At 39.6% G+C, this 24,838-nt stretch overlaps 2 protein-coding genes across 2 annotated transcripts; both read left to right on the top strand.

Moving 5' to 3' along the window:
- The first annotated feature begins 4,670 nt into the window (after window positions 1-4,670).
- LOC149832424 (pentatricopeptide repeat-containing protein At4g13650-like) lies at window positions 4,671-6,150 on the top strand. The gene is made up of 2 exons (XM_090013243.1): window positions 4,671-5,463; window positions 5,516-6,150. Exons 1-2 carry the CDS (start codon window positions 4,671-4,673, stop codon window positions 6,148-6,150), a joined length of 1,428 nt encoding a protein of 475 aa, XP_089869369.1.
- A 2,008-nt stretch (window positions 6,151-8,158) lies between these two features.
- On the top strand, window positions 8,159-24,228 carry LOC149832423 (uncharacterized). Its single transcript, XM_090012457.1, has 4 exons — window positions 8,159-8,353; window positions 22,320-22,559; window positions 23,180-23,238; window positions 23,741-24,228. Exons 1-4 carry the CDS (start codon window positions 8,300-8,302, stop codon window positions 23,820-23,822), a joined length of 435 nt encoding a protein of 144 aa, XP_089868583.1. The 5' UTR covers window positions 8,159-8,299; the 3' UTR covers window positions 23,823-24,228.
- Window positions 24,229-24,838: the final 610 nt, after the last annotated feature.

The raw sequence follows: 24,838 nt of genomic DNA, 5'->3' as shown, positions 1-24,838 counted from the left end.
GTGGGAGCGCTCGAACAGACTTAGCCTGTTGCTTTGCAATCTCGGGTGGCTAAGAACATTCGAGGTGCAATTCCTCACTGTAGGATTGTGAAGGAATTTCTGGGAGCCATTGAGGCTCAATTCGTCACTTCTAATAAGGCAAGGGCCAGTACCCTTATGTCCAAATTAGTGTCTATAAAATATGCTGGTGACAGTCACATCCGACAGCACATTTTGGAAATGAGGAATATTGCGACTCAACTGAATGACATGAAGTTCGCCATCTCTGACTCATTTTTAGTCCATTTGATCTTAACCTCGTTACCTACTGAGTATGGACCCTTTAAAATCTCCTACAACACACATAATGATGAGTGGTCTTTTAATGACCTCTTGAGTAAGTGTGTTGAGGAAGAGGAGAGGTTGAAGGGTGAGAGGGTGCCAAGTGCACATATGACCTCTCATAAGGATAAACAGAGGTCGAGGCCAAAGAAAAGCTCCTTCAAAAAGAAGAATCAGAAGAGAGCCACTGGGGAGAGTTCAAACTCTCAGGCGAAAGCCAAATCCCAGTTTGGTGGTCCTTCTATAAAGTGTTTCTTCTGCAAAAAGAAAGGGCATAAGAAGGTGGACTGTTTGAAGTTCAAGAAGTGGCTCGAAAATAAAGGTAATAAGTCATTCGTTTCTCATGAATGCAATTTAATTCATGTTCCATTGCATAGTTGGTGGATTGATTCTGGTGCCACGGTGCACATTGCCAACTCTTTGCAGGCATTTCTGAACAAAAGGGAACCAACGGAGCATGAAAGAAGCATCTTCTCAGGAAATAAGATGCGTTCACATGTCAAGAGCGTTGGGACCTGCAGAATTGTGTTGGAGTCGGGATTCATGTTGGATTTGGTCGATACATTTTATGTTCCATCTTATAGTCGGAGCCTAATTTCAATTTCAAAACTTGATAAGTTTGATTTTGTGTTTAAATTTGAAAAATCTGAACTTATTATTATGAAAAATTCAATGAATATAGGTTCTGCATATATGTGTGATGGTTTGTATCGATTAAGAACCAAACTCCAAATTCAGGAATCTCACTCCATTGAGAATACTATGATTGGCAATAAACGTGGACTAAAGGATGATCAATCCTATTTGCTTTGGCATCGGAGGTTAGGATATATCTCGAAAGAGAGAGTCCAAAGACTCGTGAAAGAGGGAATCCTTGGATCCCTTGATTTTACGAATATAGAGCCATGTGTTGACTGCATAAAGGCTAAGCAGTCTAACACATATAAGAAAGATGCCAAACGCAGCAATGGAAAGTTAGAAATAGTGCATACGGATGTCTGCGGCCCTTTTTCACCGTGTTATACGGGTGAAAAGTATTTTGTCACCTTTATAGACGATTACTCACGGTATATGTATCTCTACTTATTATCTGAAAAATCAGAAGTCTTTCAGGTTTTTAAGGACTTCAAGAAAGAAGTAGAGAAACAAACCAGTGAAGTTATTAAGGTTGTCAGGTCAGATAGAGGTGGCGAATATTATGGTCGTTTCACTGAGATGGGACAAAAGGAAGGTCCATTAGCGCGGTTTCTAAAAGAGGAAGGAATTGTACCTCAGTATACCATGCCTGGTAGTGCTTATCAGAATGGTGTAGCTGAGAGGAGAAACCGTACGCTTAAAGAAATGATTCGAGCGATGTTGAATCACTCAAACCTTCCTTTAACCTTGTGGGGTGAAGCTCTTAGGACTGCAGTGCATATTTTGAATAAGGTTCCTACAAAAGCTGTTCTAAAAACTCCTTATGAGTTATGGACAGGTAGAAAACCTTCTTTGTCATATATGCACATATGGGGATGTCCAGCAGAAGCTAAATTGTATAACCCACATATAAAAGCTTTTGATCCTAGGACAACTAGTGGTTTCTTCATTAGTTATCCAGAAAAATCGAAAGACTTTAGGTTTTATTGTCCATCTCATACACCACAGATAGTGGAAACAGATAAAGCAAGATTTCTTGAAAATGGTTCTGTTGGGATAGATGCATCTCAAAATATTAATTTTGAGGAAATGCAGGATTCAGGTTTCTCACCTGCTAAGGATAATGACCCGACTTTCTCTATCATTGTTCCTTCGAGTAATGTAAGAGAAAGTCCAGTCAATGAACATCAATCCCAACTAGATCCGGTTGTTGATGAGGATATACAACAACAACAGGATACAAAGGTTCATTTTGACCCACCTGTAGCACCTGTATGGAGGTCCACCAGAATTAGGAAATCTGCTATCCATCCGGACTATGTGGTGTATTTACAAGAGTCAAATGATTTCATAGACATTGATGAAGATCCCTTCACATTTGCAGAAGCCATTGAAAGTGAAAGATCAACACATTGGATTAATGTCATGAAAGAAGAGCTTGACTCTATGGCAAAGAACCAAGTGTGGGATCTTGTACCTCGACCTGATGGAGTTAGACCTGTTGGTTGTAAATGGGTTTACAAAACCAAAACAGACTCTAAAGGTCATGTGGAGAGGTACAAGGCTAGGCTTGTTGCAAAAGGTTTCACACAGATAGAGGGCATTGATTATAATGAGACTTTTTCTCCTGTCTCAACTAAAGATTCATTAAGAATAATCATGGCCTTCGTAGCTCATTTTGATTTAGAGCTGCATCAGATGGATGTGAAAACCGCCTTCCTGAATGGGGATCTGGATGAGGAGGTATACATGCAACAACCTCCTGGTTTCAGTATAGATGACTCAAATAACTTAGTTTGCAAATTGAATAAGTCAATTTATGGACTTAAACAGGCCTCCCGCCAGTGGTATAAGAAGTTCAATCAGGTAATTATGAACTTTGGATTCACTGAAAACATTGTTGATCAGTGTATTTACATTAAGACTAGTGGGAGTAAGTTCATAATTTTGGTATTATATGTTGACGATATTCTTCTTGCAACTGATGATTTGAGTCTTTTACATGAAACAAAAGACTTTCTTTCCTCTCATTTCGATATGAAAGACATGGGTGAGGCCACTTATGTCCTTCGAATCGAGATCCGTCGTAACAGAACTAAAGGTGTCCTTGGCCTATCTCAGAAATCCTATATCCTTAAGGTTCTTAAAAGATATGGGATGGAGAATTGTTCTCCTAGTTCGGCACCTATAGTGAAAGGGGATAAATTGAGCTTGAAGGACTGTCCTCAGGATGATATTGTGAAGGCTCAGATGGATGCTGTCCCATATGCTTCAGCAGTTGGGAGTTTACAGTACGCGCAGACCTGCACTCAACCTGATATAGCATTTGCTGTGGGAATGCTTGGTAGATATCAGTCAAATCCAGGCATTGCGCACTGGAAGGCAGCGAAGAAGGTCATGCGCTATTTACAAGGAACGAAAGACTATATGTTGATCTACAGGAAAGCTGACCACCTAGAGGTCGTTGGATACTCTGATGCGGACTTAGGAGGGTGTATTAACAGTAGAAAATCCACTACTGGATACATTTTCCTTCTAGCGGGTGGTGCTGTCTCATGAAGAAGCGGAAAACAGTCTACCACTGTTGCTCATACCATGGAGGCGGAATTTATTGCTCTATACGAGACTTCGTCACAGGCCATTTGGATAAGAAACTTCATTATGGGTCTTGGTATAGTGGACTCTATTGAGAGACCACTAAAGATCTTTTGTGATAATGAAGCAACCGTGTCATTTTCAAATAACAACAAGAGCTCAACATCGTGTCGACACATGGAGTTAAAATATTTTGTTGTTAAGGAAAGGACTGAGAATCATCTGGTATGTATTGATACAATTGGGATGAAGGAAATGACTGCGGATCCCCTTACTAAAGGGCTAGCACCGGGATTGTATTCCCAACATGTAAAGGGGATGGGTCTTTTTTATTCCTTCTGATGTATGACAATACATTATGTAATCACATTTGTGTTTATGTTTTGATTCTCTAAGGTTTTGAGTTATTGTTGATTTTGCATAAAGAATCTCTCATATGGGTTAGAGAGAATAGCAGAATAACAATATTAAAGGACCAATAGAATAGGTGAGAGACCAACCTATTTCATAAAGGTAATTTTATACATGCCTAAGCACTGAAGGTAAATTGTAGCGTAGTACAGGAAAATATGACATTTCATAAAGGGGTGTTCATATCCTTGACTTATACGATTCGTCCTTGTGATAAAGGGTGGCATGTGAACCCACATAAAGAATTAAATCGAGATAACGGTATACACCTCGATTTAGTACACTTTTGGTGTCAAGTGGGAGAATGTTGGACATTTTGGGTTTAAGGGTCCAACCCACAGTGTGACCCAGTTTGACACAACCATTAGTGGGTCACGTAACTGGCCAAGTAATGGAGATAGTGGGTGGGAGTTACGTGAATGTGGAGAGACCACATTCACGTAACTGCCTAATCTCCCATTACAAATAAGGGGTTAGGGGCTACTGGGATGATGAGTGACTTGTAGCTGTTTCCCTGCCCAAATTCTGCTCCGCATTCGGACGCTGCGGAAAGGGTCCTGCTCACCGTCGACATAAGGCCTGGGCTCATTGTGGGCGTCGATCGGCTGAGGAGAACGCCGAACTACCTACACGATCAATGGCGAATCCAGGTACGCTCCCTGTCATGTTGTTTTTACAGGGGTATCGCCAATATCTCTTGGAATACGATGATTTCAGGGTATGCTCAAGAGGAGAATCTGGAAGAAGCTATAGATATGTTCTATAAGATGTTGCTGGAAAAATTTAAACCAAATAAAGTCACTTTCCAGATCTTATTTATGCTCTGTGCTTCTGTTGTTGACATTGATCTTGGGTGTCAGTTCTATTCTCTTGCTTATCAGCGCGGACTCACAGACAATGCCCCTATCACCAAATCTCTTATTGATATGTTTGCTCGATGTGGGTTGGTTGAAAATGCACATGCAATTTTTAGAAGTATTAGTACTTTTGATATAACTGTCGGGAATGAGATGATTATGGGATATCTCTTGAATGATTGCAGCAGTGAGGCATTAAATCTCTTCAGTGATCTCCACAAATCAGGCATCGGAGCGAATGAATATACATACTCGAGCATATTGGGAGCTTGTTCTAGTCATGAACATCAGAGAATTGGACAACAAATTCATTCCAGTATAATTAAATCTGCTTTCAGTTTGTACCCTTTTGTCATTAGTTCATTGATAATGTGTTATTCAAGAATGGGGCTGGTTGATGATTCCCTAAAAAATTTCAGCAGCATCAAAGGTTTAGATTTGGTTTCCTGGAGTGCCATGATCTCTGCCTTTTCACAGCAAGGATGTGTCTATTTAGCGCTATCACTTCTTAAGGAGTTGAGACAAACAGGTCGAAACCCAGATGATTTCATGGGCAGTGCTTTAAAAGCTTGTTCTGATCTGGCTGCATTAGATCTAAGTAAAAGTTTCCATGCTCATGTCCTTATAATATGGGCTGAAGGATGTATGCATAACAAGCTCAGTTATTGATATATATGCTAAATGTGGAGATACAGATAGTGCAAGGTTGGCGTTTGATCTTTCTGTAAAAGGTTATGATCCTATCTTTTTCAACTCAGTGATCACTGCTTATGCACAGCATGGCCTTACTGATGAAGCCATTGGAATCTTCCAAGGAATGCATAAGCTGAATTTACAGCCAAACCATGCTACATTTGTTTCCATAATTTCAGCGTTTAGCCACATGGGCCTTGTTGATCAGGGAAAGCTCTTCTTCGACTTGATCCATCATGTTTATGGAATGAGACTGTCAAAGAAAATATATGCTTGCTTGGTTGATTTGCTTGTACAATCGGGTCATATCGAAGAAGCAAAAAAAGTTATTGACAAAATGCCTTTTGAGCCTTGGCCTTCTCTATGGAGATGCTTACTGAGTGCTTATGTGATTCATGGAAACAAAAAGGTGGGGGATATGGCTGCCAAACAAATTCTTCATGTAACACCAGACAATGATGCAGCCTATGTGTTGCTTTCAAAGTTATATGCTGCTGAAGGAAGCTGGGAGGATGTAGCTCAAGTGAAGCAACACATGAAAGCAAGAGGAATTAATAAGCAGGCTGGGTGTAGTTGGGTTTCAATCAAGGGTGAAGCTCACAAATTTGCCATCGGACAAGTGGAAGTGAGCTCTTGAAACTTATGTAAAGGTTAGACAAAGCATGGAGAATCTGCAACATTGTGCACCATGTGCCAAATTTGGATCTCAGTGTCCACAGATGCTACTTATTTATTGGGAAAGGTGGAGAGATACAAGAATAAAAAGAAGAAGCCCATACGCTTGCCACAAAGTAACTGTTCATAACAAAGCCACCCATTGATCAGTGCATGCAAGGTCTCAGAAAATTCTATTGTGATCTGGGCTTGTGTTGGGGACTTTCCAAGTAGCAAATATGGAAATGGATACCAAAAGCAGTGAGGGTGTCATTTGCACTAACAGGAGGATATGCTACTGATAGCATCAAAATTGACTTGCTTAATTCTTTTATGCATAAATAATTAGGGCATTCAATGGTGATAGATTTCACTAAAAAGAGTTCAATGCAAATGGGAGGTTTCTTTTTTTTTTTATCTTTCTTGTATGCTTTTAATGATTCTCGTGATTTACATGTCAGATTTGAGCTCAAAGCATTTCGCAGGACCTGGCATTTGTGTTCTACAGCAACATGCTAGCCAGCTGGACTGCATCGTCGTAATCACCATGGCAATGATGGTGAATTGTTGATTGGTTAGTATGCAATAATATGGTTGGACTAAAGAATCCATGAAGTGAGCAGTGATGCATGAAGGATCATTGTGATCAGATTTCTCTACTTCCAAATGAAGTTCATAAATGGCTACTTTGGCTATATTGTATGAGCACACAGATACAATCTTGATGTTCTATTCTTATAGCAGGATGACGTTGGCCTAACACCACCACGATCTCAAATTAATAATATCATATAGGTTAAGCTAAAGCTGTATCAGCATTGGTGATGTTTGGAAAAACAAATTAGAGAGGATGTGTTGAAATGATGGAATATGTTCCACTGAAAAGCTCTCACAAGTCACAAGAAGCTTATTTTAGAAAACGTGTCTTATCTTTAGCTTTCTATCTAAAACAAGAAAAGATCGGGCCTTATGTGTGAATGCTGCGTAAAATGTGAACAAGTTTATGAACAACATTTCTACCTGAACAAACAGATTGGATTGTAGGTTTCCTAATCATCATGTAAAGACTTGTTTATTAGAACTTCCAACGTGGTTAGGCAACCACTAAAGGATTTCTTACACCTTGATCTATTGTATTTGGTCCCCAACTCTTGAACGTATATTTGGAGGGAGTGGTTATTCACAAGGCCTGCAATGGAGTGATTGTAGGTTTTATGTATTTGTTTCAGTCAAGTTTAGAGCATCATTATCCTTAATTATCCGTAATTAAGTACTGAATGTGGGGCTTATGTTTAGGATAAAAGGTGCAAAATCACAAGAGTAAGCAATAGTTAATGTATTGAACTATTCCACTATGACATTTTTTTTTGGCCCACTTTGACAAAAATTGAACACTATTCCTTTGTTTTTTACAATAATTATCCACAACCATACAACTTGTTTCATATTTTTCACATCTAAGTCGTCAAAATGCAAATACACCAAGGTAATTGTTTTATTAGGCTGTTCATGCTCGATCATTAAGGGTGAACCCCTGTTTGTGCTCGGCTTGTGAGCTCATAATGAGCTAAGCCAAACCCGAACTTGTTACGAGCCGAGCTCTACAAGCAGGCTTGTTTTGTAAAAAAGCTTATTTTATAAACCAATATTTAAAATTTGATTATATATGTGTAAAATATATAATACATGCAATATATATGTACAACAAAATATAAAATAATACATATCAACGAGCCTACACGAAGCCGAACTGAGTCAGACACCCCTTCTTCATTCTCGGCTCATATATGCTTTATGATCCAGATCCCAATATAGATCCAACAGAAACTATTTATCCAAATCCGGGTCCTATCTGGAAACTGTCCTACCGTATAAGCCCTATGCCCGCATTCCGCTCCGATCCAAAATAAGGTATTGGATTCGGACCATACATTCGACCTAATCCGATCCCTTTACACCCCTAACCGTCGTTGACGCGTAAAACAAGAAAAGCAATCCCATTCCCGCGCGCCAACACAGGAGAGGGAGGGAGGGAGGGAGGAAGCGAATCGTACGCTGCACGCTTCCTCCCTCCTCCTCTTCCTCCGCGCCAGATTACTCCAGCGCCTCTCCGGCGGTCGGAGAGGTGGAGGATGATGAACCAGAAGACCTCCGTCCCCGGGGAACACAACGCCAACCAGAACAAGGCAAGCGCCAAACCCTCATTCTCCTCCTCCTCTTTTTCCCTACCGTGTGCTTCCGAATCGATTTCGTCGATCGCTTTCCTCTCAGTCCGATCTGTTTTTTCTTCCCTTCCCTCTCTATCCTGATGGCTTTCACGTTTCGTTTTCCGGTTGCCTCTTTCCGATTCGATTGCACGTGTGGATTTCTTTCAGATTTTATGGATTTCGAGCTATTTTTGAAAGTTGGTTCTCTGATTTTTTTCTATTCTGGAGTGTTTTGAATCTCTCATTTTACCGAGATCACGAGCGTTTCTTTCGTATATTCTTGATTTCGAGGAACCATGCAATTGAAGTAGGATGATTGTTTGATTTCATTGGGATTCTCCGTTGTGAATTCCTTTCGTGTGTCTGAAATTTTCAGTATTTCAAGAATTTGAACCGTAACTTTTCTGTTAAGTGTGTGTTCGGCTCTCACGTTTGATCAGGATCATGAGTTTTTCTTTTACTGCTATGTTATGATAGAAATGGATAGTGCCGATTGGATCACCTCTCCTGCTTGATTTGAATTAGTTAGGATTACCTGTGTGGGTTTGTTGGCTATATGAAGTTATTGATGTTTTGTGAATCAGAACCCTAATTAGGAGACTTAATTGGTTTCAGTTTGTTCTTATTCTGTATGACTGTATGTGCATTTCTTTCACGTTTTTCGCATTCTTGATATTTTGAGAAATCGGAACTCCAAATGTCTTCTACTCATTCCTTAACTAGTGCATCCTATCAAAATCGTGAGTTTTATTTCATTTTTTTAACGTTGTGATCACGGGAAATTTTGTGATGGGATTTGCAGTAGTTGTTCAAAAAAAGGAGACCAGAAGAGGTTGTGAAGTTTATCATCACATTATCAATTTGTTGATCAATCGTTTTGGTTTTCTGGTAATTTATGAAGGCTGTATTTTGCATGGTATCTGGTTTGTATGATCAATTGTGGAAGAGGAGAATTGGTTGAATCTGGTGGAGATTAGACATAGTTTTTGATTTCTTAATTATGCATTTTTTTTTAATTCTTTTGTTGTGAAGGAGATTTATTGAAGGTTACAAATGCCTCGGTTTATAATCTGATGAAATTTGAATGTTTGTTTTTTCATTTTTCAAAAGTTTATCATCTCATATGGGAGGCATGCAGCTGTAGTTTGTTTTATTGAAAAAGTGAACATTTGACACTTATCATAATGTCTTGAGAATAGGCATTTTCACTTGCTCAAAACACATGTTGATCTTGTCTTCATTGATAGAATTTCATCTGCACCTGCATTAAGAGAGAAAACAGAGAAAGAGAGGGAGAGAGAGAGAGAGACGAGAAGAGAAAACCAAAAGGGGGCAACTGCGGCTGTCACGATTTCTGCTTATCAGAAATCGTGACCTAATGCTTTGTATAAATGCACTTAAGTGTACATGGGTCGGGTCGGGTCTAATGTAATATCCGAACCCAAAAAAAATACACTACACTTAAAATTTTACACTAATACATATAATGGAATGAACTCGGGTCTGATATAGGATCCAGACCCGAAACACTATACACCTTTTTCACCCCCCCTCAAGTTGATCATGGTTATGAACCATGCACAACTTGCCTTTGAGCGTCCAAAAACGATCCTTTGTAAATCCTTTCGTAAATAGGTCCGCAACTTGTTGTTCAGTATTGACGAACTCAGGCTCAATCTCTTTTTCTTCAACTTTCTGTCTCACAAAGTGTTGGTCAATCTCAATGTGCTTAGCACAACTGTGATGTACTGGATTGAATGATGTTGAAGGTAAGGTGAGATGCGCAACAACCAGGTATATATATATATATATATATATATATATAGAGAGAGAGAGAGAGAGAGAGAGAGCTGGAGAATAATAGAACTTCGTCTTTTCAATTAGGGCTAATCTCTATATTAAATAGAGATAGTCCAAGAAACAAAATTACACCCAGGTCCCTCATTAAAGAATAAGATTCAAATAACCTCTAGTTTAGAAAAACTTATTTACTAAAAACATCTTAGTCTCAACACTCCCCCTCAAGCTGGAGCATAGATATCAATCATGCTCAGCTTGTCACAACACTTTGAGAAATTTGGTCTCGCCAGGGCTTTGGTAAAAACATCAATTACTTGATCTTCGGAAGATACATGATCGGTGCAGATATACCCAGCCTGAACCAAGTCGCGAACATAGTGACAATCAACTTCAATATGTTTAGTCCTTTCATGAAACACTGGATTGTTGGCAATATATGTAACAACTCTATTGTCACACATCATCAACATAGGTAGGGATACTTTCTCCTGAAGCTCGGTCAAGACTGATTTTACCCACATAATCTCAGCTGCAGTCTGGGCCATTGCTCGGTATTCAGATTCAACACTCGACCTGGCTACAACAGTTTGTTTCTTACTCCTCCAGGTAATAAGATTTCCTCCCACAAACACACAAAATCCAGATGTTGACTTTCTATCTTCAACAGATCCTGCATAATCTGTGTCAGTGTAAGCAACAACGTCCAAAGATGAATTTCGTTTAAACAACAGACCTTTACCAGGAGATGCCTTTAAGTACCGAATAACCATCATAGCTGCATCCCAGTGAACTTTTGTAGGTTTGTCCATGAACTGACTGATTTTACTCACAGCTAATGAAATGTCAGGTCTAGTAACAGTCACATATAGCAACTTACCCACCAAGGATCTAAAGTTGGCACTGTCCGCATACTCAGTCTTTTCATCGAACATGTGAGTTTTGGGATCCATTGGAATATTAGCTGGCTTGGCTCCTATCATTCCAGTCTCTTTTAATAAGTCCAACACATACTTTCTTTGAGACAACACTAAGCCCTCTTTGTTTCTTGCAACTTCGATACCCAGAAAATATCGAAGGTGACCAAGATCTTTAGTAACAAAGTGTTTCTGAAGATGATCTTTTGTGACAGAAATATCTTGGGCACTGCTCCCAGTTAATATGATGTCATCGACATATACCACCATAACAACAATTCCAACACTGGTTTTCTTGATGAACAAGGAGTGATCTGAAGCTGACCTGACAAAGCCAAAACTCGACATTACCTCAAATAATTTGTGAAACCATGCCCTTGGACTCTGCTTCAAGCCATAAATAGCTTTCTTCAACTTGCACACCTTCTTACACTCTCCCTGAACCTCGAAGCCTGGGGGTTGTTGCATGTAGACAGTTTCATGCAAATCCACATACAAAAAGGCATTCTTGACATCCAACTGAAACAAGGGCCATCCATGGTGCACAGCAACAGAAAGAACAAGACGAATAGTGCCAAGACGAGCAACTGGGGAGAAAGTTTCAAAAAAGTCAACACCATAAGTCTGAGTATACCCTTTTGCAACCAACCGGGCTTTGTATCGTTCAATTGACCCATCCGAGTTGTATTTAATGGTATATACCCATTTGCAGCCCACAATATCTGCATCAGTTGGAGGTTCCACCAAATCCCAAGTGCCCCTAGAACATAGGGCATCCATCTCATCCTTCATAGCCTGCATCCATTTGGGGTCGAATAGAGCCTGACTGTGATGAAGCGGAACAGAGGAAGCAGACAAAGCCGAGATAAAATTCTTCATAGAAGCCCCAAGATTAACTTCAGAAACAAACTGAGAAATGGGATGAAGGGTGCACTGTCTTTTCCCTTTTCGCAGAGCATTAGGAAGATCCTCATCAATAGCAGAAACTTCAGTATGCTCAGAGATACTTGCTTCAGGAGAAGGAGATAATGGGGGCATGGAGGTAGGTGGTAACCTGTGAGTATACACTATAGGAGGGTTTCTGTATCGAGACTCCCCAAAGGATGGAGCCACAGGCTTTGGAGTGAACAACTCTAAAGGAAAAGGGGGAATTGGCAGAGGAAAAACATCACCCTGACTATCTTGTAACCTTGGAGTATTACTCGAAAAATAAGGAATAGACTCAAAGAAGGTAACGTCCGCACTGACATACTCTTTATGAGATATAGGGTCATAGCAACGATATCCTTTTTGGTTCTTAGGATACCCAAGGAAAACACATTTAATAGACTGCGCAGCAAGTTTATCTCGATCAAGACCCAGCTTATGCACAAAACACACACATCCAAAAACTTTAGGGGGGATAGGAAAGAGAGGAGCCTCTGGATGGAGAATTTGAATTGGGATCTGGTCTTCTACAGAACTTGACGACATGCGATTTATAAGAAACCCGGCTGTCAAAACCGCATCGCCCCAGTATGTAGCAGGCATATTGGATTGAATCATAAGGCACCGAGCAACATTAAGGATTTGTCTATGTTTCCTCTCAGCCACCCCATTTTGCTGGGAGGTATGGGGACATGTAAATTGAGGTTGAATCCCATTAACAGAGTAGAATTGAAGTAAGTCTTTGGATTTGAACTCAAGAGCATTATCAGTGCGAACAATTTTAACACATATGTCAAATTGAGTTTTTTATCTCTGCAATTAAAGATTTAAGAATGATAGGGCCTTGAGACCGATCTTTTAACAGGAACACCCACGATAGTCTAGAGAAGTCATCAACAATAACTAGATAATAACGACATTGAGACCTATTCGGAATCCTACTCAGACCCCACACATCTACGTGAAGAAGATCAAACAATCCTTGACTTGATGGACTCTGACTGGAGGGAAAAGAGCTTCGACAATGTTTTCCCAATTGACATGTTTCACACTGAAAAGAAACTGAGGGAGGTATATGAGGAATGACACGATGAAGTTTTGTCACTGAAAGGTGACCCAAACGATGATGCCACAATAGAGGACTTGAGGATGATATAACAGCAGAATAGGCCGAAACCTCTGGTTGGTGTAGGTAATACAGACCACCTTCCTCGTATCCACCACCAATCCTTCTCCCCGTCAGCAAGTCCTGAAAGGTGCATCCCATAAGATCAAAAATCACTCTATAATTCAACTCTTTTGTCATTCGACTGACGGATAATAAATTTTGTGGAAACGAAGGAGCATGAAGAACATGCGACAATTGAAGAGTAGGGGTAATAGACATGTTTCCCTGCCCTACAATTGGGGAAGAGCTACCATCAGCAAGACGTACCCCTTTTTGACCTGTCACAGGTTTTAAACTCAAAAAATTGCTTGAGTTTCCGCACAAGTGACCAGAGGCTCCAGAATCAATGACCCACCTATCACCTTGAGCAGATAGGCCATCACCTGCCGATCACATAACCTCCGCAACAGAAGACTTCGAATTGGATGATCGTAAAGCAAGGAGCTCGTCATATTCAGCCCTGCTAAGAGTTACACAATCATTGGAGGAATCTGCATCTGATTTAACCACTTGAGCCATACTATAAACTAATGGGCTTGATTCACAAAATGCATGAGCAACCACACGCGCATACCCACAATCAACAACAAGCCCGACTCTATCAAGTTTTGACTTCACCAATGAAATCTGAGAAACACGACCTTCGACTGTTCAGATCCAAACTTCAAATATAATTTTAAAGAAACTTGACCAAAACCTTCCACCTCAACCAAGGATGATTATAGGTTGTAAATCAAGATCATACATCCAACACGACTTAGAATGTGTTACCATCACACATCCGCCACTACGACAACCAGTAGCAGCACCCAACACAGAATCCCACTTCAAAAGACAAGGTTCCCACAAACAGAATATTTTTCAACACAGCAAGAAATCACACCTGCTGATTCCTTGGTTTCAAACATCAACAGAGTCAAAAGGATCACGACACAACACCTAGATGCACGACCAACAATACTATGAGCACGCAGAGACTTCTTTTAAGCCTGCTGAATAAAAAAGATCACTACACAGCACCCAACTGCTTGCTAAATAGAATCTGAGCACAACCAGCGATAACATGAGCAGAAACAAAATATTTTTTTTTCTCACGACATCAACTCCCAACCATATATATCATGACAGCAAAAAAAAAAAATCAATTTCACGACTGTTTTTTTTTATCAGCAACAACCTCAACGCAATACAGTCAGAGCACCAGCACACACGACCAACATCATCCACAACCACGACAGGTTGAATATCACGACTACAATAGGCTGTCTACTACGACTATACATCCACCACTATAGAGATGCATACCTCGACTGCACATCCACCACGAATATGCCTCTGATTCATGCTAGAAACTGGAGACTTATTCAACATCCACTCTAACCCCATTGACTCACTTTGAAATCACATCCAACACAGTTGGATCACCATATGAAGAACCCGATCCAGACTGCAGTTTGAATCGATCGTATTGCTTGCTCCTTCCACGCACAACTACCTCGACTTTCACAAGTTGTAGATGTTGACAACGATCACCATCTAATCAGCTTCAGATCACTGGTTCACGATGATAAGACAACTTTTTCTGTAATCACTCGAACTTGGCGCAGGGCACGAGATCACGCTCCCAAGGACGATGGCTTTGATACCATGTTGAAGGTAAGGTGAGATGCGCAACAACCAGGTATATATATATATATATATATATATATATATATATATATATATATATATATATATAGAGAGAGAGAGAGAGAGAGAGAGAGAGAGAGACGGCTGGAGAATAATAGAACTTCGTCTTTTCAATTAGGGCTAATCTCTATATTAAATAGAGATAGTCCAAGAAACAAAATTACACACAGGTCCCTCATTAAAGAATAAGATTCAAATAACCTCTAGTTTAGAAAAACTTATTTACTAAAAACATCTTAGTCTCAACAAATGACATGTTAATAGCACTTTGGTTGTCACATAGCAAGGTAGTATGGGAGATCTTTTCTCCTACTTCAGTCAGTAGATGTCTGATCCAGGTGACTTCGGCAGTAGAAGCAGCCATAGATCTATACTCAGCCTCAGTACTTGATTTAGCGATAGCTTTTTGTTTTCTACTGCTCCAAGAGACCAAATTTCTTCCAATGAAAACACAATATCGGATCCTCTTGACAGCTTCCATATGTCCAGTACGTGGCGCATGCACAAATTGAGATACTTGATTGACTGAATAAACAATATCTGGTCTAGTGAAGGTCAGATACTGTAACATTCTTATTATGCTTCGATACATGGTGGGGTCATCACACAAATCTCCATCATGGACACTAAGTTTTTGATGCAACACACTCAGAGTTCCTAGAGGTTTGCAGTCTTTCATACCTGCCTTGCGGAGAACATCTACGGTGTACTTGTGTTGAGTGAGTGTCAAGCCATGAGTTTGAGTATCAACTTCTACACCAAGAAAATAGCGTAGAGTTTCAAGATCTTTCATTTTGAACCTCTGACCTAGTAAGTCTTTCACTTCTTGGATGTGGACCACAGAGTTTCCTATGATAACAATATCATCAACATAAATTAATAACAGAGTGGTCACAGTCTGGCTTCTGAAAAAGAATAATGAGTGGTCCAGCATGGAACACGAAAATCCATGTTTCTGAATCTCTAGTGAGAAGCTATCAAACCAAGAGCGAGATGCTTGCTTCAGACCATAGATAGCTCTCTTTAACCTGCACACATGGGTTTTACAATTTTGTTCTTGATATCCAAGGGGTTGCTCCATATACACTTCCTCCTTCAAGTCCCCATGCAAGAAGGCATTCTTTACATCAAGCTGACTCAACTTCCACCCATGTTCAACAGCCAGAGATATAATAATCCGAATTGTTCTCATTCTTACAACCGGACTAAAAGTCTCATCATAGTCTTGCCCTGCTTCTTTAGTGAATCATTTTGCTACGAGCCTTGCCTTGTATCGCTCAATGGTTCCATCTGGCTTGTACTTTATCTTGTAGACCCATTTACATCCAACAACATTTTTGTCAGGCGGTCTGAGAATGACTTCCCAAGTTCCACATTCATGCAAAGCATGCATTTCATCATTCATGGCTTCTACCCACTTGGTAGAAGTGGTTGCCTGGTAGTACATAGTGGGCTCATCTTCTTTATTGAGAGCAGTTAAAAACAACTGAAGATCCAAGAAGAAGTTGTTATAGCTGACCCACCTGTCAATGGGATGTCGTATGCAACTCAATTTTCTGATCTCAGGAGTGTGAGAAGGGGTCGAATTGCTGACTGAAGCATGATCTGAATGGGTTGATGTCATCGGTCTCTGTCTGGAATAGACAATGCCTTTGTATCTGCCAGGTATTTTTTCTGAATTCTGTGACCCCGACGTCTCAGTGTTTTCAGACATCTCTTCTTCTTGCTGCACGCAACCTGGTGAACATGCTTCGCTGGAGCTAGCAAAAAGTTCTGAACTCAACCAAGGATAGTAAACTTCAGTTGGTATATTCGTTGCATCTGCTTTGTCATCAAAATTTTGTTCATCAAAGACAACATTTCTTGAGATTCTGATACGTTTGTTGGTGGGATCATAACACCTATATCCTTTGTAGTCATCTGTGTATCCTACAAACCTACACTTCTGGGCCTTGTCTTGAAACTTGTTTCTCAGGGACCGATCAACATGCACATATCAAACACATCTAAAAACACACAGATCATGATAACTAGGATGAGCTCCAAAGAGACAGTGATAAGGAGACTTGTTTTCCAGAATGACCATCGGCAATCTATTTATCACATGCACGGCAGAATGAAAGGCTTCTGTCCATAGGTTGGTGGGGAGATTGCTGTCATGAAGCATACTCATGGCACTTTCAACGATATGTCTATGTTTTCGTTCAACAATCCCATTTTGTTGAGGAGTGTGAGGGCAGGACACCCTTCTTCCTATTCCGTTATCTCGAAGAAAAGAAATAAAATCATGGGATGAAAATTCCCCACCTCAATCACATTGGAAAAACTGAATGGACTCAGAAAATTGGTTTTTGACCAAGGAAAAGAAATTTTGAAACAAAGAGAAGACTTCTGACTTATTTTTTATGAAATATATCCAAGTATATCGAGAATAGCTATCAACAAAGATTAGATAATATCTGCTTCCAGACCCAGAGACAATTGGGGCGGGTCCCCACACATCAGAACAAATGATCTCAAAAGGTTTTGAAGCTCTCTTATTAATTGAATGGAAAGGCAATACATGACTCTTGCATAAAAGGCAACTGGAACATTTATGATTGCTCTCATCCCCTTTAAGACTTTCTTTTGGAATGAGATTATTAGAAACAAGTTTATCAATAAAATGTCTCCCACAATGTCCTAACCTACTATGCCATAAGAATGACTTATTGCATTCAGAGATACTAAAAACACTAGCAGAAGAGGAGGAACATGACTCTGATGAAGGCTTCGAAATCAAGTGAGAAGGGCAAACATCACGACATGGAGCTTCTTCAAAGACATACATGTTGCCTTGTCTCTTTCCTTCAGCGAATGTTTCCCTCGTGCGTAGGTCCTTGACCTGCACAGAGAAGGGAGTGAATTCAACTGAAGCATTATTATCATCAATAAGTTTAGAGACGGAGACAATATTTTTCTTAATGTCAGGGGCATGAAAAACGTCAAAAAGAGTAAGAGTGGAATGTGACATGGGGATAACAGTCTTTCCAACATGGGAAACAGGGTGGTGGGATCCATCTCCAGTGACAATCTTACTTTTTCCAAAATAAGGAATAGGATTATAAATTTTACCTGCATCGCCTGTCACATGAGTCGCTGCCCCGGAATCGACAAACCAAGTGCCTTCATCATTCTGCTTCAATTTTAACTCTGACAAGACAGATATCAACAAATCTTTAATCTCTCCACTGTCTCTGGTATTTGTGAACTTTCTCTTGATTTCTATCTGTGGACTCTTTCCTTTATTCTCTGGATTATGCCAACAGTTCGCCTTGATATGTCCCTTTTTGTTACAAAGGAAGCAGGTAGGGATGGATCTTGTTCCCTGCGCATGAGTAAACGTGTTTGGAGTGGGAAGTAAACCACACCCTCCGTGTCCACTTCGCCCTTGTCCTCCTCGTCCTCGTCCTCTACCATAGAGTTTCTTCAGAGAATCCCTTCAGAGTCATTTCATATTGGATCAATTTGGCTCGTAGCTCATCAAAGGTAGGAAGAATAGGGAGACACAATAGTGAAGTGACTATCATATTGTAGTCAGATCCCAATCCACTCAGAGTTTGTTGCACCATGTCACTTTCACTAACGGCACACCCTATAACTGCAAGTTGATCTGTGATGGTCTTCATCTTGTTCAAATATTCCATGATGGTCATGGAATCTTTCCTTAACAACTGAAATTTTCTTTTTAGAAAAACTACTCTTGCTTGAGAAACCTGCGAATACGTCTGAACTAGTCGTTCCCAGAGTTGTAGAGCTGTACAATTGTCAGGAATGACAAGAAGGATCTCTTGAGATAGGGTGGATGTGATGTATGCAACAACTGACTGGTCTTTTCTTTCCCAATTGAGGAATTCAACATTTTTGACATATACGATTGAACTCGCCCCTTTATCATCTTTTTTTTTTCTCGGGCTAAATTCTGGTGGAACTAAAGTGGTTCCATCCAGGTGACCTAAGAGACCTTGACTCCTTATGAAAGGAATAATCTGCCTCTTCCAGATCAAGAAATTTGAGGTATTCAACTTCTCAGAAACAAGCTGGTTGAGAAAACTTGAATAAAGATTTGATTGAGGGTGGTAGGGATCCATAGAGAATAAGAATCAACAGACAAAAAAAGTTCAACCTTCTCCCAACACTCTTTTTTTTTTGTTGCTGTCTGAGAATCACAGACTGTTAAAATCAGAAAATAAAGAAACTTTGGCCTTTCTGTGCACCAAAAGGGGCTTGCGTAAAAAGATAATCACACGTTAAGAAATAATCTCACGTTAAGAAACCCCTCCTTTGACTGTTTCAACAAAGGGAAATCAAGAATAATAATGTGCAGCAGAGCACAAGGAATCAAAGGGAAGCACTATAACATCCGAATATGCAGAGAGACTTTGGAAAAGATAGAATGGAAAAGAGAATCAAACAATTAATAGAAACAAATTTAATATCTCACGTGAATCAGTTCACGAGTTCACGTGAAGAGTTGTTAACCCACGATCTGGGAGAAGACCGATGTTTCACGTGAACCAGTTCACGTGAAATGCAGTCAATCCACGATATGGATTCACATGAATAGAGTTCCCGTGAATCACAAATTCACAAAGATGTAACTCACGTGAGGTGTGAGTACACAGGAAGATTCAGAAAGGGGGGAAGAAAAGAGACGAAGGAGAAAGAAAAACAGAAAGAAAATGAGAAGCGAAAAACCTCAAATTTTTTGATCGTTGTCACGAGCCAGAGTTCCTTTTTTTTGCCTCTAGAAGGATCTGTGCTATGATACCATGATAGAATTTCATCTGCACCTGCATTAAGAGAGAAAACAGAGAAAGAGAGGGAGAGAGAGAGACGAGAAGAGAAAACCAAAAAGGGGCAACTGCGGTTGTCACGATTTCTGCTTATCAGAAATCGTGACCTAATGCTTTGTATAAATGCACTTAAGTGTACATGGGTCGGGTCGGGTCTAATGTAATATCCGAACCCAAAAAAAATACACTACACTTAAAATTTTACACTAATACATAAAATGGAATGAACTCGGGTCTGGTATAGGATTCAGACCCGAAACACTATACACCTTTTTCATTCATTTCCCTGAATTTCTTTTTGTTCCAAAAGCACATGAAGAGCAGCTCTTAGATTTCTTCTGATAGGAATATAACACCATTAGTTTTTCTCTAACTAAACATATCGTTAGAAGGCATTTAAGAACTAAAGGAGATCATTCTCTCTCCCTTCGTCTGGGAAAAAAACAAGACAAGCATGCAATTTTTTTTCTATAGTTCAGTAAGCACAAATTTTTTCTATGAAAGGGCAACAATCTCAGCCAGAGAATAACATGATTTGGCTGAGGACAAAAGCCTGTTAATGAGATCTAGTACACATAAAACATATTTGGTTTAAAATTTGCTAAACACCAATGCAAAACAAATGATTCACAAGCAGCCTCGAACTTTGCCTTCTTTTTCTTTTTACAATCTATTAGTAATACTTTTAAATGTAAGAAACAAATAAAGAAAACGGCTGCTTTCTATGAATGAATGAAGGAGAGCTGTTCTGTATCTTGGCTTGTTTTAGCATGTGATGAAAGCTAAGAAAATATAAGCACATTGTTGGCTTTTGATGAGAAAAGCCAAATATATCTTGAGTACTCATTCACAAATGATACACCATATAATGATACAATCTTTGGAGGATAAAGATGTAGACTCTGTATATTAGTCTTATTAGAATACGTTGATGGAAGGAAGTGTGAGAAACTAATTCTTTTCTTCATATAACAAGACATAGAATTCCATGATTCTGTTCATTAGAAAAAGTTGTGGCTAGATTACAATTAGAGATCAATGCAGGTTAAACCCATAAAGCAGAGTAAAACATGATTTGGAATATAGATTCAGGAATATTTTCTGATAGGCATTTGCATAATTAATTCTGACGCATGGCTAAAATAAAACTAGGACTGGTGAAGCAAAACATTCAGAAAACATAGCTCATTAACTTAATGTCATCTCTGAACCTTCCTCCCAGCTGATCGAAAAGCAAAGAACATAGCAGTCATGATGGTTCATAATCTCTGTAACAGTTTGCTAATTGATAGACAACTACAAAGTAAATAATGAAAAAGATGAAACCTTTTGGCCAAGTGACTTTAGGTATGTTAAGTGTACTCCTTACAGTAGTCTGAAAGGGGTCAGGAGGTGAAATAAACCTGAGGACATTAGTTTCCCTCTGAATCACATCATATGAAGCTCTGAATTGAATACAGGAAGGTATTGATACCTTAGGAGAAGAAAAAGATGTGATTGAAATGAAAACAAATGAGTTGCTAAGTTTGCTTATTTGCCATCTTGTTGGTCTTGCCAGCTGGTGATATAGTGGACACAGTTAGAAAGAATATGTGGTAATTGGATCTGCAAAACAAACAGCTTTGAATGTCTTGGTGATAGTTGACGATAGGACTGTTTATTTTCCTTTTTCCTTTCTTTTGATGATGATAATATTTGTCTGAATCCTTTGCAAAAATTGGTGTCAAATTGGGCAGACGGATGGAGGCCCTGAAGATATTGTATCATTCCACATTTCATGTTCCTGGGGCAGCTTGAATGACGACAAAACTGGACAATCTGTCTTTGGATGTCTCAGCATTCATGTGCTTACTTAGGCAGTTCTTATTCCACTTAGAGTAGAGGAACATAACTCTGATGCTCTCATAGGATTTGAATGCCATGAGATACTGAAACAATCAGACCTGATGTTTTCATGAATTCTTTTTCAGCACCATCAACATCTTGAATTCTGTATCTGTCATTGCTACACATCCAAGGTTTCCCTGGCTGAGTTGGTTTACATTAGACCCATCTGATCTTAGTCTCCATACATTCAGCTAGTTATAGGGTAATATTATGATTGTTTTCGTTTCATTGGCTTTTCTCATTATGAAGGTCTGCTGTTGTTGTATGTTTGAATCCTCTAGTAAGATCTTGTTCCATTGCTGTCCTTCATGAATATGATTGTCTAAAATTAATGCTTTTTTGTGCCCAACTTATCCATTGTTAGTTGAAGGTAAGTATCCAGGAAATGTGTTTCAATGTGGGGGCGATGTGCCTTGATAACATGGCATTGTCTGGCTATGACTTGAGCACAAGAACATCAAACTGGATTTTTGCGTCAAACATGTTTCTGTTCAATATGCATAACTTTTCTCCTTTATTATATGCTGTATTTATTTTATGATTCTCTGCTTGCTTTCTTTAATCATTGAATATGGTTATGTAAACATCGTGAACATATTTTTATTGGATAACAGGTTTCTTTCTTTCTTATGATAATTTCTCGAAAGATTTCCTACATTACCACTGTAAAGCTAATTTTCATTATCATATTAGTTGGTACTGACTCATGCTATACTGTGTTGCAGTCAAAGGTGAATTCATCACGTACCTTGTACCAACTTCTTTCCCAGCAGCATCCTCCACCTGTGGCTGCTATAATATCTTATGGGCAGGCTTTGGCAACTACTGGTAAAGGTTTCCGGTCAAGCCCAAGTGGTTCTTCACTTGGTTCTGGTGTAATCCGGGAAAATACCAATTTTCAAGGTCTCAGAATAACATCACCAGTGACAGAACCTAACCTCAATGGCTTGCATGGTTATGATCAGGTAATTTAGCATGTCTAACAAAATGTTACTCAATCCAACTTGATGTTGGTCCAGTACCTGGATCATGTTTGATCTTCTGGTAACAACTTGACTAGGTTTCTGAATTGGCTCATGCAACTCGTTACCGGTCATCCTCATCTTCTGGTTGATTTAGAACTTTAGGAGCAGCTTGAATTGTGATGTCTTTCAAGCAGCAATATGCTCAACCTTAGATCATGAGTGAAAATGTGTCACATTCCGGATGGATCATGTTGACCTGGATCTAGATCTGATTCTTTAAATGTGAATCTGATTTGGATACAAATATTTGCAACATTTGAGGTGGACTGCATCTGGGCCTGATTTTTTTTTTTTAAATTTTTATGGTAGTTCTGGATTTGAGGAACTGGTCAAAAACAACGATTACATTTCCAGAGAATTGGCTGATCTCTTCGCCCAACTTGCTATACCTTTACCATTTTAACTTGCTAGCACCACTTCGATCTGCCACTGCTGCAAGTTGTCTATCAACGTTAAACACTGAAAATGGGTTTTAAATCACTGGATCTCCATTCCTGAAATGATCAATGATGATTTGCTGCCTGCTTAAAGCAGAATTTAATGCTCACACATTTTTTCAGGAATGGAATTCAAAACTGGCAGGTGCATCCCCCAATTCAGCAATGGGCATTACCTCAAGGTATGCTTTCCTGGAAAGTTTTGGACATCATCACAATTACTCTCACTCCATACCAACGTTTGACCCTGTATGATAAGTAGGGTGAAATGGCCACTTTGTCAGCTATATATGATTGATTTGGTTGCCAAGGTTTAGGTTTCTAGCTCCTGGACTTTCACCAAGACTGGGTCAAATGGGGCTCCATGAAGTGAACTAGGTGTGGTTGCCATATTGGGTTATCACTGAAAATGGTGATAACCGGTATTATCTGATCCTGTTTCATTATGGATTTGACTGCCTTGCTTATAGACGTAGGTGGTGCATGCTAGCAATCTCAAGCCTTCTGTTAGTCGGATTAATGCCTGTAGTTTATACTTTATATTAGTTGGCAGCCCATAGAGGCCTTGGAAAATGTCTAGATTGTAAATTTAAACTGCACGCATAAGGTTATTACTATTTGCTTTTGGTATTCTGCATATGCAATCGAGGAATTGTATCTATATGAATTTTGAGTTACTTGCAGCATTAAAAGTGTGGCAATGAAATCCAGTCCTGCTAAAACATCCAGCAGATCGCCGATTCCTGGCCCCCCCTTCAGCAAGTAAAGCGCAGCATTCTTCTTCTCTGGTCATCCTTGCCAAAGGTCTACTTTGGTAACCTCAAGACAATCTGGTCATCAAAATAAATTTGTAGAAATATTTTCCTTTTATCCCCTTTTATGTTATCGCATGCCACCTTTTGTTTCAGGGCTCTGTTTGGGAGTCGGATTTGAGAGCGAGATGGGGGTTCGCTGAATCCCCTACATCGTTGTATGGGTTCCTGGATTTGGGAGATGGGAAGGGATTTGTTATCCCATCTCCCAATTTCAATTAGATCCTTACAAGGACCCCTTTCCATCACCCCTCTCATCTCCCTTCCAACGTGGGCTCCCAAACAGCCTCAGTGTTCATTCTGGCTTGATATGTTTTATCGTTTTCGTCAATCAATAAAATGTAATCTCCTTTTTACTAAGCGAATGCTCGTTCCTTTTTGAGAAAAAAACTGGAACTACAAAAAATTGTTTACCGATGCTCTCTTCATGCTGCCGGTTCTTTGAATAATGCTGTAGAACTGTTTCGTTGTCTTGTATGGTTTCAAAGACAGCAGCGCTTGCAGGGGAGTAACGGGGTCAGCTCGAGTCTGGGCTTGCCCAACCCGTTTCAGATCGGGTCAAAATTTGAACTTGAATACAATGCAATTTAATTCAGGTCGGCTTCTGGATTAGGGTATGACTGAACTTGTGGACCCAGATATGAATCGGTCAGGTATAAATGGCTCTGGTCTTAAATAGATACATTTTCTAATGACGTCTAAAATTGTACCCGAATCTACAAATTTTGATTCAGGTTTTGAGGTTGCCGATTTGTATGAGGTAATGGGTCAGATATGTATTGAGTTGGATATAGATGGTCGGGACAAAAGGATTATATATTAACCAACTTACTATAAACACTTTGTAAATTGAAAAGCTTACAAAAATCACTATTCTAAAGCATACCAGAATTTAGTGATTAAAAAAACTTCACCTAGAACAGGTTTGGGTACTAAGGGTGTTCAGGTTTGGGTACACGATAGGTTTTCA

Source organism: Nuphar pumila, chromosome 7 (genome assembly GCF_984573655.1).
Source record: "Nuphar pumila chromosome 7, dmNupPumi1.hap1.1, whole genome shotgun sequence".
Taxonomy (NCBI): Eukaryota; Viridiplantae; Streptophyta; class Magnoliopsida; order Nymphaeales; family Nymphaeaceae; genus Nuphar; species Nuphar pumila.
This window is presented reverse-complemented; position numbering and strand designations above follow the sequence as displayed.

Coding starts and splice junctions, on each gene's coding strand:
- LOC149832424 (XM_090013243.1), top strand. CDS start 4,671: ATGATTTCAGGGTATGCTCAAGAGGAGAATCTGGAAGAAGCTATAGAT. Junction 5,464..5,515: donor TATAATATGGGCTGAAGGAT/GTATGCATAACA, acceptor GTGGAGATACAG/ATAGTGCAAGGTTGGCGTTT.
- LOC149832423 (XM_090012457.1), top strand. CDS start 8,300: ATGATGAACCAGAAGACCTCCGTCCCCGGGGAACACAACGCCAACCAG. Junction 22,560..23,179: donor GCTTGCATGGTTATGATCAG/GTAATTTAGCAT, acceptor ACATTTTTTCAG/GAATGGAATTCAAAACTGGC. Junction 23,239..23,740: donor GCAATGGGCATTACCTCAAG/GTATGCTTTCCT, acceptor AGTTACTTGCAG/CATTAAAAGTGTGGCAATGA.